This window comes from Tachysurus vachellii, chromosome 10, assembly GCF_030014155.1.
Source record: "Tachysurus vachellii isolate PV-2020 chromosome 10, HZAU_Pvac_v1, whole genome shotgun sequence".
In the NCBI taxonomy this organism is placed as follows: Eukaryota; Metazoa; Chordata; class Actinopteri; order Siluriformes; family Bagridae; genus Tachysurus; species Tachysurus vachellii.
In genome coordinates this window covers 2750875-2769941 of record NC_083469.1, presented here as the reverse complement: position 1 = coordinate 2769941, position 19067 = coordinate 2750875, and the positions used below count along the sequence as shown (strand labels likewise).

General features: G+C 42.8%; 1 protein-coding gene across 1 annotated transcript in view; it reads left to right on the top strand.

Moving 5' to 3' along the window:
- dlgap2a (discs, large (Drosophila) homolog-associated protein 2a) overlaps window positions 1-19067 on the top strand; it is a 266024-nt gene that overhangs the window by 4986 nt on the left and 241971 nt on the right. Inside the window, exons 2-3 of the mRNA XM_060879001.1 lie at window positions 15371-15425; window positions 17161-17208. Coding sequence (XP_060734984.1) covers window positions 15371-15425; window positions 17161-17208 — 103 coding nt within the window. The remainder of the gene's footprint in view (window positions 1-15370; window positions 15426-17160; window positions 17209-19067) is intronic.

Genomic DNA, 19067 nt, shown 5'->3' with positions numbered 1-19067 from the left:
TATGTGAGACTACACCAACCTACAAGAGACTACACCGACCTACAAGAGACTACACAGACCTATTTGAGACTACACAGACCTACAAGAGACTACACAGACCTACGTGAGACTACACAGACCTACAAGAGACTACACAGACCTACGTGAGTCCACACAGACCTATATGACACTACACAGACCTACATGAGACTACACAGACCTACGTGAGACTACACAGACCTATGTGAGACTACACAGACCTACGTGAGACTACACAGACCTACGTGAGACTACACAGACCTACGTGAGACTACACAGACCTACGTGAGACTACACAGACCTACGTGAGACTGTGTAGACTACACAGACCTATTTGAGGTACGTGAGACTACTCAGACCTATTTGAGACTACACAGACCTATTTGAGACTACACAGACCTATTTGAGACTACACAGACCTACGTGAGACTACACAGACCTATGTGAGACTACACAGACCTACGTGAGACTACACAGACCTACGTGAGACTACACAGACCTACGTGAGACTACACAGACCTCTGAGACACTACACAGACCTATATGAGACTACACAGACCTATATGAGACTACACAGACCTATGTGAGACTATACAGACATATGTGAGACTACACACCTATGTGAGACTACACAGACCTATGTGAGACTACACACCTATGTGAGACTACACAGACCTCTGAGACACTACACAGACCTATGTGAGGCTACACAGACATATGTGAGGCTACACACCTATGTGAGACTACACACCTATGTGAGACTACACAGACATATGTGAGGCTACACACCTATGTGAGACTACACACCTATGTGAGACTACACAGACATATGTGAGACTACACACCTATGTGAGACTACACAGACCTATGTGAGACTACACAGACATATGTGAGACTACACAGACATATGTGAGACTACACAGACCTATGTGAGACTACACAGACATATGTGAGACTACACACCTATGTGAGACTACACAGACATATGTGAGACTACACAGACCTATGTGAGACTACACACCTATGTGAGACTACACAGACCTCTGAGACAATACACAGACCTATATGAGACTACACAGACCTATGTGAGACTACACAGACCTATGTGAGGCTACACAGACCTATGTGAGAATACACACCTATGTGAGACTACACAGACCTATGTGAGACTACACAGACCTATGTGAGACTACACAGACCTATGTGAGACTACACAGACCTATGTGAGACTACACAGACCTATGTGAGACTACACAGACCTATGTGAGACTACACACCAATGTGAGACTACACAGACCTATGTGAGACTACACAGACCTATGTGAGACTACACACTACACAGACCTACTGTATGTGAGACTACACACCTATGTGAGACTACACAGACCTATGTGAGACTACACAGCCATACAAGAGACTACACAGACCTATGAGAGTCTACACAAACCTCCGAGACACTACACAGACCTATGTGAGACTACACAGACCTCCAAGACACTACACAGACCTATGTGAGACTACACAGACCTATGTGAGACTACACAGACCTACAAGAGACTACACAGACCTCCGAGACACTACACAGACCTATATGAGACTACACAGACCTACAAGAGACTACACAGACCTATGTGAGACTACACAGACCTACGAGAGACTACACAGACCTACGAGAGACTACACAGACCTACAAGAGACTACACAGACCTATGTGAGACTTCACAGACCTTTACAGAGACAAAACAGACCTATGTGAGACTACACAGACCTATGTGAGACTTCAAAGACCTTCACAGAGACTAAACAGGCCTATGTGAGACTACACAGACCTACAAGAGACTACACAGACCTACAAGAGATTACACAGACCTACGTGAGACTACACAGACCTATGTGAGACTACACAGACCTATGTGAGACTTCACAGACCTACAGGAGACAACACAGACCTCCGAGACACTACACAGACCTACAAGAGACCACACAGACCTATGTGAGACAACACAGACCTACAAGAGACTACACAGACCTCAGAGACACTACACAGACCTATATAAGACTACACAGACCTATGTGAGACTACACAGACCTATGTGAGACTACACAGACCTATGTGAGACTTCACAGACCTACAGGAGACAACACAGACCTCCGAGACACTACACAGACCTACAAGAGACCACACAGACCTATGTGAGACAACACAGACCTACAAGAGACTACACAGACCTCAGAGACACTACACAGACCTATATAAGACTACACAGACCTATGTGAGACTACACAGACCTACAAGAGACTACACAGACCTACAAGAGACTACACAGACCTATGTGAGACTACACAGACCTCCGAGACACTACACAGACCTACAAGAGACTACACAGACCTATATGAGACTACACAGCCCTACAAGAGACTACACAGACCTATGTGAGACTACACAGACCTACAAGAGACTACACAGACCTATGTGAGACTACACAGACCTATGTGAGACTACACAGACCTATGAGAGATTACACAGACCTACAAGAGACTACACAGACCTATGTGAGTCTTCACAGACCTATGTGAGACTACACAGACCTATGTGAGACCACAAAGACCTTCACAGAGACTAAACAGGCCTATGTGAGACTACACAGACCTACGCGACACTACACAGAAACACAGACCTATGTGAGACTACACAGACCTATGTGAGACAACATAGACCTCTGAGACACTACACAGACCTACAAGAGACTACACAGACCTCCGAGACACTACACAGACCTACAAGAGACTACACAGACTATGTGAGACTACACAGACCTACAGAGACTACATCACCTATGTGAACTACACCACCTACAGAGACTACACCGACCTACAAGAACTACACAGACTATTGAGACTACACAGACCTACAGAGACACTACACAGACCTATATGAAGACTACACAGACCTATGTGATACTAAACAGACCTATGTGAGACTACACAGACCTATGTGAGACTACACACCTAGAGACCTACCAGCTAGAGACTACACAGACCTCGAGACACTACACAGACCATGAGACTACACAGACCTATGTGAGACTACACAGACCTACAAGAGACTACACAGACCTCAGAGACACTACACAGACCTAATTAAGACTACACAGACCTATGTGAGACTACACAGACCTACAGAGAGACTACAACAGACACTACAAGATGTGAGCTACACAGCACTATGTGAGACTACACAGACCTCTGTGAGACTACACAGACCTACAAGAGACTACACTACACAGACCTATGTGAGACTACACAGACCTATGAGAGATTACACAGACCTACAAGAGACTACACAGACCTATGTGAGTCTTCACAGACCTATGTGAGACTACACAGACCTATGTGAGACCACAAAGACCTTCACAGAGACTAAACAGGCCTATGTGAGACTACACAGACCTACGCGACACTACACAGAAACACAGACCTATGTGAGACTACACAGACCTATGTGAGACAACATAGACCTCTGAGACACTACACAGACCTACAAGAGACTACACAGACCTCCGAGACACTACACAGACCTACAAGAGACTACACAGACCTATGTGAGACTACACAGACCTACAAGAGACTACATCGACCTATGTGAGACTACACCAACCTACAAGAGACTACACCGACCTACAAGAGACTACACAGACCTATTTGAGACTACACAGACCTACAAGAGACTACACAGACCTACGTGAGACTACACAGACCTACAAGAGACTACACAGACCTACGTGAGTCCACACAGACCTATATGACACTACACAGACCTACATGAGACTACACAGACCTACGTGAGACTACACAGACCTATGTGAGACTACACAGACCTACGTGAGACTACACAGACCTACGTGAGACTACACAGACCTACGTGAGACTACACAGACCTACGTGAGACTACACAGACCTACGTGAGACTGTGTAGACTACACAGACCTATTTGAGGTACGTGAGACTACTCAGACCTATTTGAGACTACACAGACCTATTTGAGACTACACAGACCTATTTGAGACTACACAGACCTACGTGAGACTACACAGACCTATGTGAGACTACACAGACCTACGTGAGACTACACAGACCTACGTGAGACTACACAGACCTACGTGAGACTACACAGACCTCTGAGACACTACACAGACCTATATGAGACTACACAGACCTATATGAGACTACACAGACCTATGTGAGACTATACAGACATATGTGAGACTACACACCTATGTGAGACTACACAGACCTATGTGAGACTACACACCTATGTGAGACTACACAGACCTCTGAGACACTACACAGACCTATATGAGACTACACAGACCTATGTGAGACTACACAGACCTATGTGAGACTACACAGACCTATGTGAGGCTACATAGACATATGTGAGACTACACACCTATGTGAGACTACACAGACCTATGTGAGACTACACAGACATATGTGAGACTACACAGACCTATATGAGACTACACAGACCTACGTGAGACTACACAGACCTACGTGAGACTACACAGACCTACAAGAGACTACACAGACCTACAAGAGACTACACAGACCTACAGTATGTGAGACTACACAGACCTACGTGAGACTACACAGACCTACATGAGACTACACAGACCTACGTGAGACTACACAGACCTACGTGCGACTACACAGACCTACGTGAGACTACACAGACCTATGTGAGACTACACAGACCTATATGAGACTACACAGACCTATGTGAGACTACACAGACCTATATGAGACCACACAGACCTATATGAGACTACACAGACCTACAAGAGACTACACAGACCTATGAGACACTTCACAGAAACACAGACCTAATGTGTGTGTGTGTATGTGTATGAGTATCTGTGTGTATGTATGTGTATGAGTATGTGTGTGTGTGTGTCTGTGTGTGTCTGTGTGAGAGAGAGAGAGAGAGAGAGAGAGAGAGAGATAGAGGCTCTTATTTATAATTCAGGCTCTGAGCGCTGCAGTATGGATGAATGTGTGTATGTGTGTATGTGTGTATGTGTGTATGTGTGTATGTGTGTGTCTGATCCATCTACATAATAATAGAGTTTAGGTAAAGCAATAAAGTGAAATCATTATCACGGCTTTAGCAGGGATCATTTGCTCTACTTTCTCTTCTAATAAATTAAGCGGACAGACTGAAGCTGAAGTGCTTTATAATATCCTGTATGAGGTACACGAGCGACCAGGACAAGGTAATGAATTCAGACCTCGACATGTTGCTGTTATTGGTCACTAAATTGATTTCTGGCTGACGCGTTGGGCTGAATGTAATGAGGCCTGTAACCTGAAACGACTTGAACACCTCTGATCTGAGATCTGCTGAACTTACACTACAACTAATAATCATTTATTATATAAACTAATTAACACATATTAAACGGCTTTAATTCTAAACGAGTTACTATTCAGCACTTACGTTATCCGCTTAATGACTCGTGACTATGTTGTAAGTCAGAAATACATCTGAAGAAGAATTTTCAGTAAGAACCGCATCTGAATATGAGCAAATGTAATGAAAAGACGAAGTACAAGAACAATTTTGTTCCCATTTGCTGAAATGTGATAACTCATTACGAGTCCAGACTGATATTCATCACATACTACTTACAAAGCACGCAAGCAAACAGCTCCTTATTTATAATGCTATATTACACTTCGGGGGGGCACGGTGGCTTAGTGGTTAGCACGTTCTCCTCACACCTCCAGGGTTGGGGGTTCGATTCCCTCCTCCACCTTGTGTGTGTGGAGTTTGCATGTTCTCCCTGTGCCTCGGGGGTTTCCTCCAGGTACTCCGGTTTCCTCCCCTGGTCCAAAGACATGCATGGTAGGTTGATTGGCATCTCTGGAAAATTGTCCGTAGTGTGTGAGTGAATGAGAGTGTGTGTGTGTGTTCCCTGCGATGGGTTGGCACTCCGTCCAGGGTGTATCCTGCCTTGATGCCCTATGACACCCTATGACAGGCTCCCTGTGACCCGAGGTAGTTTGGATAAGCGGTAGAAAATGAGTGAAAGAGTGAGTGATTTGGTCTTTGTCTTGTGAATATTTGTTTATTAATGACTGCATTCATTGGACACACTGTTCGTCCATACACCCTGAACGGAGTGCCAACCAAGACCAAATCATTCATTCATTCATCTTCTACCGCTTATCTGAACTACCTCGGGTCACGGGGAGCCTGTGCCTATCTCAGGCATCATCGGGCATCAAGGCAGGATTCACCCTGGACGGAGTGCCAACCCATCGCAGGGCACACACACACTCTCATTCACTCACGCAATCACACACTAGGGACAATTTCCCAGAGATGCCAATCAACCTACCATGCATGTCTTTGGACCGGGGGAGGAAACCGGAGTACCCGGAGGAAACCCCCGAGGCACGGGGAGAACATGCAAACTCCACACACACAAGGCGGAGGCGGGAATCGAACCCCGACCCTGGAGGTGTGAGGCGAACGTGTTAACCACTAAGCCACCGTAACCCCAAGACCAAATCAATAAATGTTATTTTTATTTAGTATTGAATAGTGAAATTTCACTGCTTTTGGTTGCCTCTTTGCAGCTTTCCGCCGATTAACGTTATAGATAAACGCCTCCAGCTCTGACTGCGCGTGCACGCTGCGCGTCCCTGTGCTTCTCCGTAGAGCGCACGGACGTGCGTAATGCAATCTAGGAGCAGGGATTCGCCAAACCTCCCTTATTGCAGTCACACACATTTCTTCTGATTTTATTTTGTAGTAACGAGTAACGAAGACACTTAGTGGAAATATAGCGGAGTAAAAGTGTACATTTTATCTAGGAAATGTAGAGGAGTAAAAGTGAAAGTTGAGATAAATTTAAATAGCGAAGTAAAGTACAGATACGTGACATTTCTACTTAAGTACAGTAACGAAGTATTTGTACTCCGTTACATTACAACACTGCTATGGTGCATAATGTAAGTGTGTTGTGTAAGTGTACCTTGTTGTTTTTGGACGCAGCTTAAGAATGTTTTTTTTTCCCCATGACCATGTTTTTACAAAGAAAAAGCATCTAGCAGAAAACGTAACTATATTAAAAATCACGTCGTTCTGTATTCCGTTTATTATTAGACACAAACTCACAGAAAGTGCAGTTTAAATTTTAATGTTGACTTGTACCTTGTATAATATGTAGATGTTTAATGCAAATCTAAGCACATGTACGTCTTTCAGAAGCTCCTGGAGGCTTCACAGCGCCAGTAAATCTAAAGCCCTATTATTAAAACGAACATTAAGCTCTTTATGTATAAAGCAGAGTTCGTTTTTGAATGAACTCGAAGGGAAATTGAATTCCAGACTGAAAAAACCTGATAGAACAAAATATAAAAAAGGAAAATAGGACGTGGTTATAATTAAGTAGCGCTACATTATACAGTAGAGTGCACATCACTGAACGTCTCGTGTTTGTTCTTTTCGGCAAAATGAGTCAATTGTAAAAGTCCCCGCTCCCTACCACACACCCGGACCGCACTGTAACGCTTTCACAAGTGAAACCTTTAGAAAACTTGTCACTTTTTATCCACAGGAAGTCTCATTACTCCTCTAAATGGCTAAATGGGATAATGATTTGGGACGCGGACGTTAATAACTGTACGCTAAACCAGGATGCACTTAGAGAAGAGCTTTTAGTAAGTTTCTCACTTTAACAAACTACCTGCATCTCATACAAATTTGTTGTAACACCACACACACACACACACACACACACACACACAAAGTAAACACAGAACGTTTAAATAATTGCTCTGTTTTAGGAGGACAAAGCAAGATTCTGGTGCATAAAAAGTGTGTGTGTGTGTGTGTGTGTGTGTGTGTGTGTGTGTGTGTGTGTGTGTGTGTGAATGAGCAGGAGAGAAATAAGAGAAGAAACAGTGAGTAAAGGAAAAAAGTTTCATAATTAGAGAGGGAGAGAGATGGGAAGAAAGAGAGATGAGCTGAGAGATGAGGAGAGAAATGGGCAGAGGTGGAAAGAAAGATGAGGAGAGAGATGAGAGAGAGATGAGAGAGATAGATGAGGAGAAGATGAGGAGAGATGGAGAGAATGTTGAGGAGAGAGATGAGGGGAAAGTTGAGGAGAGAGATGAGGAGAGAGATGGAGAGAAAGTTGAGCAGAGAGATGAGGAGAGATGGAGAGAATGTTGAGGAGAGAGATGAGGAGAGAGATGAGAGAGATGGAGAGGAAATTGAGGAGAGAGATGAGAGAGAGATGGAGAGAAAGTTGAGGAGAGAGATGAGAGAGAGATGAGGGGAAAGTTGAGGAGAGAGATGAGAGAGGGATGAGGGGAAAGTTGAGGAGAGATGAGAGAGATGAGGAGAAAGTTGAGGAGAGAGATGAAGAGAAGAAAACAGACACTTGAGACCCAAACAACTTGTTCAGAACATTTGTTAATTTAATCTTCTTTGCAGTTTATTTTGCTGTTTTTTCCTCCAGACTGGATTTAATCTGTTCTCTAGTGCTGTTTATTTTTGCTCTGTGTTCTTGTAGATGAGCTCAGCATGTGAAGGTTAAAGGCTTTTTCCAACAGCCATCCATTCATCCGTCTATCTATTCATCCATCCGATTTTTTATATTAACATTTATCCATCCTATTTGCCTCTATGTCTGTGTCTACATAGTCATCAGTCTATATGTCCACCTATCAGTCTGTCCATCTGTCCGTCTATACATACATTCATCCATCAATCCAACAAGCCATACATTTATCTATCTGTCCAACCATCCATCATCTGTCTTTACATCCATCCATCCATCCATCCATCCATCCATCCATCCATCCATCCAACCAACACATCAATTCATCTATTCATCTGTCCGTCAGCCTTATCATCCATCAGTCCTTCCATCCATCTGACCATTAATCCATCCATCCATCTATCCATCCAACACATCAATTCATCTATTCATCTGTCCATCAGCCTTAACATCCATTAGTCCTTCCATCCATCTGACCATTAATCCATCCATCCATCCATCCATCCATCCATCCAACACATCAATTCATCTAGTCATCTGTCCATCAGCCTTAACTTCCAAAAGTCCTTCCATCCATCTAACCATCCATCCATCCATCCATCCATCCATCATTTAATCCATTTATCTATATATTAATTAATCCATCCATCTACACATCAGTTCATCTGTTTTTTGTCCATCATTCCTTCCACCCATTTTTCAGTTATTAATGTAGATATACTCTGCTGTAAAGAATGATAAATAAACCTGTGATGTTCAGCTGTGCTACTGGCTACTCAAAACTACTCAACACTTTCTGACCAATCAGAACTGAGAATTCAGTAGCATGGCGGCGGTATAAAAGTACATAAATATTATTGAGGGATAAATTTTCTCGAGGTTATTTTGGGTGAGCTGTTCCTTTATGGCAGTATCAGAAGGGATGGGATTCACACTCTCTGACTCTGTGGACCATTTTGTACTCCTCCGTCGTTTCGGCTCATTTAATCTGTCCGGCGGTCTCTCACCAGCAGCAGCGCTTTAATTTAGTGGCCTCTCGCAGTGAGAGCATGTGGCATGAGAGATGAGGAGCTCTTCAGCTTCATTAACCCTTGTGTTCTGTTCAAATCTCGGTGACCGCTTGATTTTTTGACCGAAGCTGAAACAAAGCGTAAACGTCCTTTTTCTACATAAAACTTAACGTACCTGAAACGAACGAATGAACGATTCAGTTCTGTAATGAAGAGGAAAACATTTCCCAGGATGGTTTTGACCTTGGTAGCATAAATCAAGGTGCTAACAATAAACGGCATTTGCAAATCTTTAAATAAACAAATAACGCTTATAGTAATTAAGAAGGGGGCACGGTGGCTTAGTGGTTAACACGTTCGCCTCACACCTCCAGGGTTGGGGGTTCAATTCCCGCCTCCGCCTTGTGTGTGTGGAGTTTGCATGTTCTCCCCGTGCCTCGGGGGTTTCCTCCGGGTACTCCGGTTTCCTCCCCGGTCCAAAGACTTGCATGGTAGGTTGATTGGCATCTCTGGAAAATTGTCCCTAGTGAGTGAATGAGTGTGTGTGTGTGCCCTGCGATGGGTTGGCACTCCGTCCAGGGTGTATCCTGCCTTGATGCCCAATGACGCCTGAGATAGGCACAGGCTCCCCGTGACCCGAGGTAGTTCGGATAAGCGGTAGAAGATGAATGAATGAATAGTAATTAAGATCGAATACGCCAAATATCTAAAGAATATTTTAATGGTATTTATTTATTGCAGAAACAGTAAATATAATGTCCAGGTTCTCAGATACGTGTTGGGACTCGGTTTTCTTCAGCAGCGCTCTACAGCTCTTAAGAAAAGGTCCCGTACGTCACAAGGTATCGGCAAATATTTATGAGTCGTTCATGAAAACGTACTAACCTCGTTTGTGTGTGTCGACACGTTTTATGTGGATAATGCATCATCTGAATGTGGTGGAAATATTAATGCGCCTCACACTCTGACGCTCCGGTATTAAGACTCGTAACATTTCATGGCGGCTGCGCTTAATTCTTTGTAACTCGATGACACGAGTTTGTCTTATTAATCTACAATTCAACGGAGTCGTTTATATCACAGCGATCTGCAAATCAGAAAGATTTATTTAAGGAAATTTGAAGGAAGGAAACTCGCTCGTTCAAATTAATTCACAAAATAAGACATAAGAGCAACTCCTATGTCTTATTTGTAAATTAAAGTTGCTGTGCACGATGTTTGAAAAATGCTTCAGAAAACCGAGTCAGGCCGACTAACAAAACAAACGTGCAGGCAATGAGCAGAAAGGGGCGTGTCTTGTCAAAATGCGGCGGAAAGAGTGTTCAGTACGCATGTGTGACGTTAGCAGAAAGCGATTAAAACACTGACATGGCGGATACCTGCCATTACCTCTGCCTCGGGTTCTAGGTGTTGATCGTCGTCTTCCGCGTGAAACGGAGCTAAAGCTTTCACGGTACAACACACAGTACTACAAAACACATTCGTGTTACCATAGTATTACTCATTATGTTCATTTATTGATAAAAATATCCCCTCGGCCAGTCGCCCCAGCAGGTTCCGCCATAATAGTTGCCTGGGTTACGTATGTATGTGTGGGGTGGAGCTATCAAAACAGTGGTGACGCCCATTTGGGTTAGGGGCGTGTTTGTTTAGGTGATTTCAAATGTCAACTTTGGCTTTCAAACATCATGCACCGCACCTTTAAGTGACCTCAAGTGACCCCTTGTTTGGGAATGTCTGACTAATCCAATCAACTTGTATGAAGTTTTTGCTTATAAGGTTATTCGTTGTTCTAATTCACCCATTTTACTAGTAGAAATAAATAGTATTTAAATTTCACAAAACGTTTTCATCACAACATCAAGAACCACGTGCGGTGCCACCATGAGCCCCCAGGACGCACTACATTGTTTTAAAATTGAAGCATAATAAATGATTGAATGCTTTAATTGTATCAGCTTACAAAAACATCCTCTTGTTATGTGATTAAGAAGCTAACATATGAAAGGTATATTTATTTATTTATTTATTTATTTATTTATTTATTTATTTATCAGCGCAGTGTGTGCGCTACTCCTGGAGGTCAATCGTGTATATTGTTCCCTGGTGTAAGTGTGTCAGGATTTTTGGACCGGGTTACTGATCCGCCGTGACCCATGGAGATGGAAGCTTCGGGTCCTAGATGCTTCTTTTGCCGTTGCACAAATTGTTTGTGTTTTTCCTCGGTGCCGTTTGGACAGGTGGAGTTTGAAAGCGCTCTTGCGTGAAATTACTCTATGGTCTGTCTCTATTCCTCGCTAACTCCTTCTCTTTTTTCTCCTTCTCTGTCCGCTGGGGCTCAGATTGCGGTGTTTCAGGCTTCCGCAGTCGTATTAGCATTCTAAGGCCGTTGCTGAAGTTATGGTGAAGGAGACATTGAGAGTTTTTCTTAAGAGGCCCCGGCTGCTGAAGTACAGCTCGGACATCGATTTTGCTAATGTGGCATTCGTTTAGCTCAACATTGTGTTACCTGCGTTTAAGAATGAAGAGTGTTTTAATGGAGAATGTAAACAATAGCACATTTGACCTGTCAGAACCTGATGAGGGAGGCGTGGCCTGTGTACCTGTCAGAACCTGATGATTAAGGCGTGGCCTGTGTACCTGTCAGAACCTGATGAGGGAGGCGTGGCCTGTGTACCTGTCAGAACCTGATGATGGAGGCATGGCCTGTTTACCTGTCAGAACCTGATGAGGGAGGCGTGGCCTGTGTACCTGTCAGAACCTGATGATTAAGGCGTGGCCTGTGTACCTGTCAGAACCTGATGAGAGAGGCGTGGCCTGTGTACCTGTCAGAACCTGATGAGAGAGGCGTGGCCTGTGTGCCTGTCAGAACCTGATGAGGGAGGCGTGGCCTGTGTACCTGTCAGAACCTGATGAGGGAGGCGTGGCCTGTGTACCTGTCAGAACCTGATGAGGGAGGCGTGGCCTGTGTACCTGTCAGAACCTGATGAGGGAGGCGTGGCCTGTGTACCTGTCAGAACCTGATGAGGGAGGCGTGGCCTGTGTGCCTGTCAGAACCTGATGAGGGAGGCGTGGCCTGTGTACCTGTCAGAACCTGATGAGGGAGGCGTGGCCTGTGTACCTGTCAGAACCTGATGAGAGAGGCGTGGCCTGTGGGAAGTTCATGGGAAGTTAAGATCAGCTTATTCAGAGAATCAGAGCTGAAATTAATATTGCAAGATACGAGTTAAACACACGCCACATCATGTTAGAAAAAGGAAAAAGTGTGTGTGTGTGTTTGCGTTTCCATTTTGTGCATTCATTACATTTTTTTGGATAAATTAGCATGAGGTTCATTCATTAGCTAATTTCTTGTGAGTTGAAATGATAGAGAGCAGAATTCCCAATTATGTTAAATTCCTCCGTTTTTGTAATCCCTTCATCATGACTGACAAAAGCAGAATTCACCGCTTTGAAGTGTCACAGAGCTTTCACCATCCTTGCTCTGAGCGACCGAGCAGAGATGCCAAGTTCACGTCTTTCATGCCGGCGCTCACACATTTAAAAATGATAAAGTAGTGGGTTAAAACAGCTCTCAGTAAACCTCCAGAAACCAGAAAGTTTTAATTGGAGAAAAGATGAAATGAAAAGATAACGTTTTTTTTTTTTTAGAAATGAGCCTGGTGTTGAATAACACAGAGACGAGCGTCGTGTTTCAGACAAGGGAGTCGATGCCACGTCATGGCAGGTTCTTATCTGTGTAGTGATGTGACTTGCCAGTTTTATTTCATACAGGTTCTCCAAACCCCAGTAGGCAGAATTTATTGGCTAATTGTCGGCTCAGACTGTGAGAACGGCAGCTGAAATGTTTCATCAGAGTTTCATATTTGTTCCTTTCTACATTTTAAACAGTTGAATGAACTCACCAGAGAAGAACATGCATGTGTATATGAGTGAACACTATAACAAGGAGTTAATAGTAGTGTTAAAATATTTCTGAGGCCTTATATTTTCCCTCTTGTTAGCAACTTTATGAACTGAAATGGAAACCCCATTAGATCCCTGAGAGAAGGTGATGGGGGCTGAACCTGCTGAGGTACAAACCTTCGATTCACTCTTGCTCCATCCGTCCCTGTAGGGTGCTAAAGCGAAGAATGCTGCTGTCTTTCTTCATCTGCCTCTGATTTTCAGCCGTAGCTCATTTAAAAGGGGTAGCAGATGTTTTGTACGTTACATTTTTCTTTTTCTTTGGGGAACAAGCAAATCTGTGCTTAGCAGAGCGTTATAAATGGCTTTCTGTCCACCAGAGTCTTCACTGCCGGGTGTTAATGTGGAATTATACAAGCTGGAGTGAATAAGGAATTTACACACACACACATCTATTAGCTTTTCTTTTGTTGATGTTCTTCTCTTTTATCATTCTCACTTCTGTCCTTTCTCAGCTCTCGACTCTGTGCAAACACTAATGACTGCATATCAGATTATTGCTGAGTTTGATCAGCACCATGCACGAACGTCACTGTGTTCCTTTGTGCTGCATGATTTATGGCCGAGTATCTTGAGGTAATTTAATACAGATCTGCAAAAGGTCAACAATCCAATGTATGAAAAATACATTAAGAACAGCGAACAGTGGGATATTAGTGTTTAATTAGTTACCAGGTGGACAGGAAGGACTGCCACATTTTCCTATTCTATAATGTGAAGTAATTATTGTTATTGTCATACTTAATAGGTCTGGGTTCGTGTACATAGGCTTCACAGGCCACACCTCCTTCGCTGTGACTGACAGGTACACAGGCCACCCCTCCTTCACTGTGACTGACAGGTACGCAGGCCACACCTCCTTCGCTGTGAATGACAGGTACACAGGCCACACCTCCTTCACTGTGACTGACAGGTATACAGGCCACACCTAATTCACTGTGAGTCACAGGTACACAGGCCACACCTCCTTCACTGTGACTCCCAGATACACAGGCCACACCTCCTTCACTGTGACTGACAGGTACGCAGGCCACACCTCCTTCACTGTGACTCCCAGGTACACAGGCCACTCCTCCTTCACTGTGACTCCCAGGTACACAGGCCACACCTCCTTCACTGTGACTGACAGGTACACAGGCCACACCTCCTTCACTGTGATTGACAGGTACGCAGCCCACACCTCCTTCACTGTGACTGACAGGTACACAGGCCACACCTCCTTCACTGTGACTCCCAGATACACAGGCCACACCTCCTTCACTGTGACTCCCAGGTACACAGGCCACACCTCCTTCACTGTGACTCCCAGGTACACAGGCCACACCTCCTTCAATGTGACTCCCAGGTACACAGGCCACACCTCCTTCACTGTGATTGACAGGTACACAGGTACAGAGGTGACACAGGTTTGATAAGGTGACTGTAGTGTAGATGTGTATCAGTAATATTCAGTTACAGAATCCGGATCTGTCTCTGTCTCGTCTCCCTGCTCATAAAGGCAGTTTCACTATCAAGCTCTTCACCCACGCAGCATCCGTACTGTTTCACACATGGAGGCTGAAACTTATCACACACACACACACACACACACACACAGGCAGAGTTTGGAAAAAATACCTGGCAGAGATTTGTTGTGCTGAAAAAAACTACTGCTCTCTGCTCTCTAATTGGTGGTCATTTGCAGTGCATTCATACTTTTGTACGTCTCCACTTCACATTCTCTCTCTCTCTCTCTCTCTCTCTCTCTCTCTCTCTCTCTCTCTCTCTCTCTATTTTTGACATCCTTCTTTACCTTCTCAACAGGTGTTACCGAGCATACTGCAGAAGCATTGCTGTATCTTGCCAGACAGGAAGTCAGGTAAACACAGATACCTCACACTCACACACTCACTCACACACACACACACACACACACACTTTTCTGATCAAGCTCCAGTCTCAAAACCTCTCTCTGACATTGTGATGGTGTGCAGGTGACAGCACCCGAGTGTTAATGCTTTCTGAGGGACGGAGAAATGACAGCACAGCACACACACACACACACACACACACACACACACACACACACACACACACACACACACACACAGTAAACTCCCTGCAGTCTGGCCCTTAATATAGTCTGGTGTAACATAAAGATTTAAGCATCCTCACAGAATATTCCACTGCCATGATGTCCAGTGCCATTTCCTCAGAATACGTCACCAACCTTGATGCCTTTACGTCAAATTATTCTGCATCCCCAAAAATATAAATACAACTTTACTTGTAAAAGTCAACTCTATAAGCAGGACATTACTGTAGACTATGAGACAGTTTTGCTCTGCTAGCGGAAATAGATGACTTTATGGCAGGTTGGCTAGCAGGCTACCTTACATTGATTTGTATATATCAGGTTAGCTTACATTGATTTGTATATATCAGGCTAGCTTACATTGATTTGTATACATCAGGCTAGCTTACATTGATTTGTATATATCAGGCTAGCTCACATTGATTTGTATATATCAGGCTAGCTCACACTGATTTGTATATATCAGGTTAGCTCACATTGATTTGTATATATCAGGCTAGCTCACACTGATTTGTATATATCAGGCTAGCTCACACTGATTTGTATATATCAGGCTAGCTCACACTGATTTGTATATATCAGGCTAGCTCACATTGATTTGTACAGTATATATCAGGCTAGCTCACATTGATTTGTATATATCAGGCTAGCTCACATTGATTTGTATATATCAGGCTAGCTCACATTGATTTGTACAGTATATATCAGGCTAGCTCACATTGATTTGTACAGTATATATCAGGCTAGCTCACATTGATTTGTACAGTATATATCAGGCTAGCTCACATTGATTTGTATATATCAGGCTAGCTCACACTGATTTGTATATATCAGGCTAGCTCACACTGATTTGTATATATCAGGCTAGCTCACATTGATTTGTACAGTATATATCAGGCTAGCTCACATTGATTTGTATATATCAGGCTAGCTCACATTGATTTGTATATATCAGGCTAGCTCACACTGATTTGTATATATCAGGCTAGCTCACACTGATTTGTATATATCAGGCTAGCTCACATTGATTTGTACAGTATATATCAGGCTAGCTCACATTGATTTGTATATATCAGGCTAGCTCACATTGATTTGTATATATCAGGCTAGCTCACATTGATTTGTACAGTATATATCAGGCTAGCTCACATTGATTTGTACAGTATATATCAGGCTAGCTCACATTGATTTGTACAGTATATATCAGGCTAGCTCACATTGATTTGTACAGTATATATCAGGCTAGCTCACATTGATTTGTACAGTATATATCAGGCTAGCTCACATTGATTTGTACAGTATATATCTTTGTTAAAGGTGCTTCCGTTAAAATCGGCTCCCTTTCTTCCCTTTTCTTCCATCAGTCAGTAGTTATATTCATGAACACATGAGTGAAACATGTAATCTGTGCGGTTACAGGAAATCACATCGCTATTAGAGGGCAGGAACTAAGTGCTAGCAGCTGATTGACCTCCTGAGTGATGGTGTGTTTCTCACCTACTTGTTGATGCTGTTGCAGGTCTGAAACGGTGGCTGATGAAGCTGAAGAGCAGAGAGATTTATTCAGGTACCTGCTCCTCTCTTTCTCTCTCTCTGTCTGTCTCTCTTTCTTTCTTTCTTTCTTTCTTTCTTTCTTTCTTTCTTTCTTCCTTCCTTCCTTCCTTCCTTCCTTCATCTCTCTGTCTCTCTCTCTCTCTGTCCGTCCTTCCTTCCTTCCTTCCTTCCTTCCTTCCTTCCTTCATCTCTCTGTCTCTCTCTTTCTCTCCTTCCTTCCTTCCTTCCTTCCTTCCTTCCTTCCTTCCTTCCTTCCTTCCTTCCTTCCTCGCTCTGTCTCTCTCTTTCTCTCTCCTTCCTTCCTTCCTTCCTTCCTTCCTTCCTTCCTTCCTTCATCTCTCTCTTTCTTTCTTTCTTTCTTTCTTTCTTTCTCAATAGATTTTCTACACTTAGCACCACAGTTAAAAGTCAGAAGCGTAAGACTGTGTGGCTCTGACGTGTGGCTCTGACGTGTGGCTCTGACGTGTGGCTCTGACGTGTTTAAGGGACTCATCTCATCATTTCTGGTTAAAAGGGAAAGCAGATGATGATAAAGATGCACATCTTTGTTTTATCTGTTTTTTTATGCCAGATTTGTTCCCTTGTGCTCAGGAGTGTAATTAAATCTATAACATGGCTGTCAGGAACCTTTTGTTCCAGTGTCATGTTTAAGAAGGCTCGGCTCTCGTCTCAGGTAACCGCACACCCTTGACATTAGTTAGAGGAGTTTAAATGCTGGCAAATTGGAAAGCTTGTCATCCTACACATGGAGCAAGTCAGAGGTGTAATTGCTTTCCTGAGAGCTTCTGAATCCTTCCTGACTGACACACGGTTAACTATAGCTTCAGGAAATCTTACACATGTACTGAACTCATCCACAAGGTTTGTGCATAATGACATTTCCTTTCCACCAAAAAACTCTCTCTAACATGCTAATGACATGCAAAAGATAAGGAGCACAGTGCTGCCATTTTGTTTGCTAAATCCCCGCTGCAGCTAGCGTAAGGGCATTGTGGGTAATGTAGGAAGCCTTGTAGGAATGTAGGAATTTCTTTCTTTCTTTCTTTTTTCTAGTTCTTCCTTTCTTTCTAGTTCTTTCTTTCTTTCTTTCTTTCTTTCTTTCTTTCTTTCTTTCTAGTTCTTTCTAGTCTTTTTCTTTCTTTCTTTCTTTCTTTCTTTCTTTCTTTCTTTCTTTCTTTCTTTCTTTCTTTCTTTCTCTCTAGTTCTTCCTTTCTTTCTAGTTCTTTCTTTCTTTCTTTCTTTCTTTCTTTCTTTCTTTCTTTCTTTCTTTCTTCCTTTCTTTCTAGTTCTTTCTTTCTTTCTTTCTTTCTAGTTCTTTCTAGTCTTTTTCTTTCTTTCTTTCTTTCTTTCTTTCTTTCTTTCTTTCTTTCTTTCTTTCTTTCTAGTTCTTTCTAGTCTCTTTCTTTCTTTCTTTCTTTCTTTCTTTCTTTCTTTCTTTCTTTCTTTCTAGTTCTTCCTTTCTTTCTTTCTTTCTTTCTTTCTTTCTTTCTTTCTTTCTTTCTTTCTAGTTCTTTCTAGTCTTTTTCTTTCTTTCTTTCTTTCTTTCTTTCTTTCTTTCTTTCTTTCTTTCTTTCTTTCTAGTTCTTTCTAGTCTTTTTCTTTCTTTCTTTCTTTCTTTCTTTCTTTCTTTCTTTCTTTCTTTCTTTCTTTCTAGTTCTTTCTAGTCTTTTTCTTTCTTTCTTTCTTTCTTTCTTTCTTTCTTTCTTTCTTTCTTTCTAGTTCTTTCTAGTCTTTTTCTTTCTTTCTTTCTAGTTCTTTCTAGTCTTTTTCTTTCTTTCTTTCTTTCTTTCTTTCTTTCTTTCTTTCTTTCTTTCTAGTTCTTTCTAGTCTTTTTCTTTCTTTCTTTCTTTCTTTCTTTCTTTCTTTCTTTTT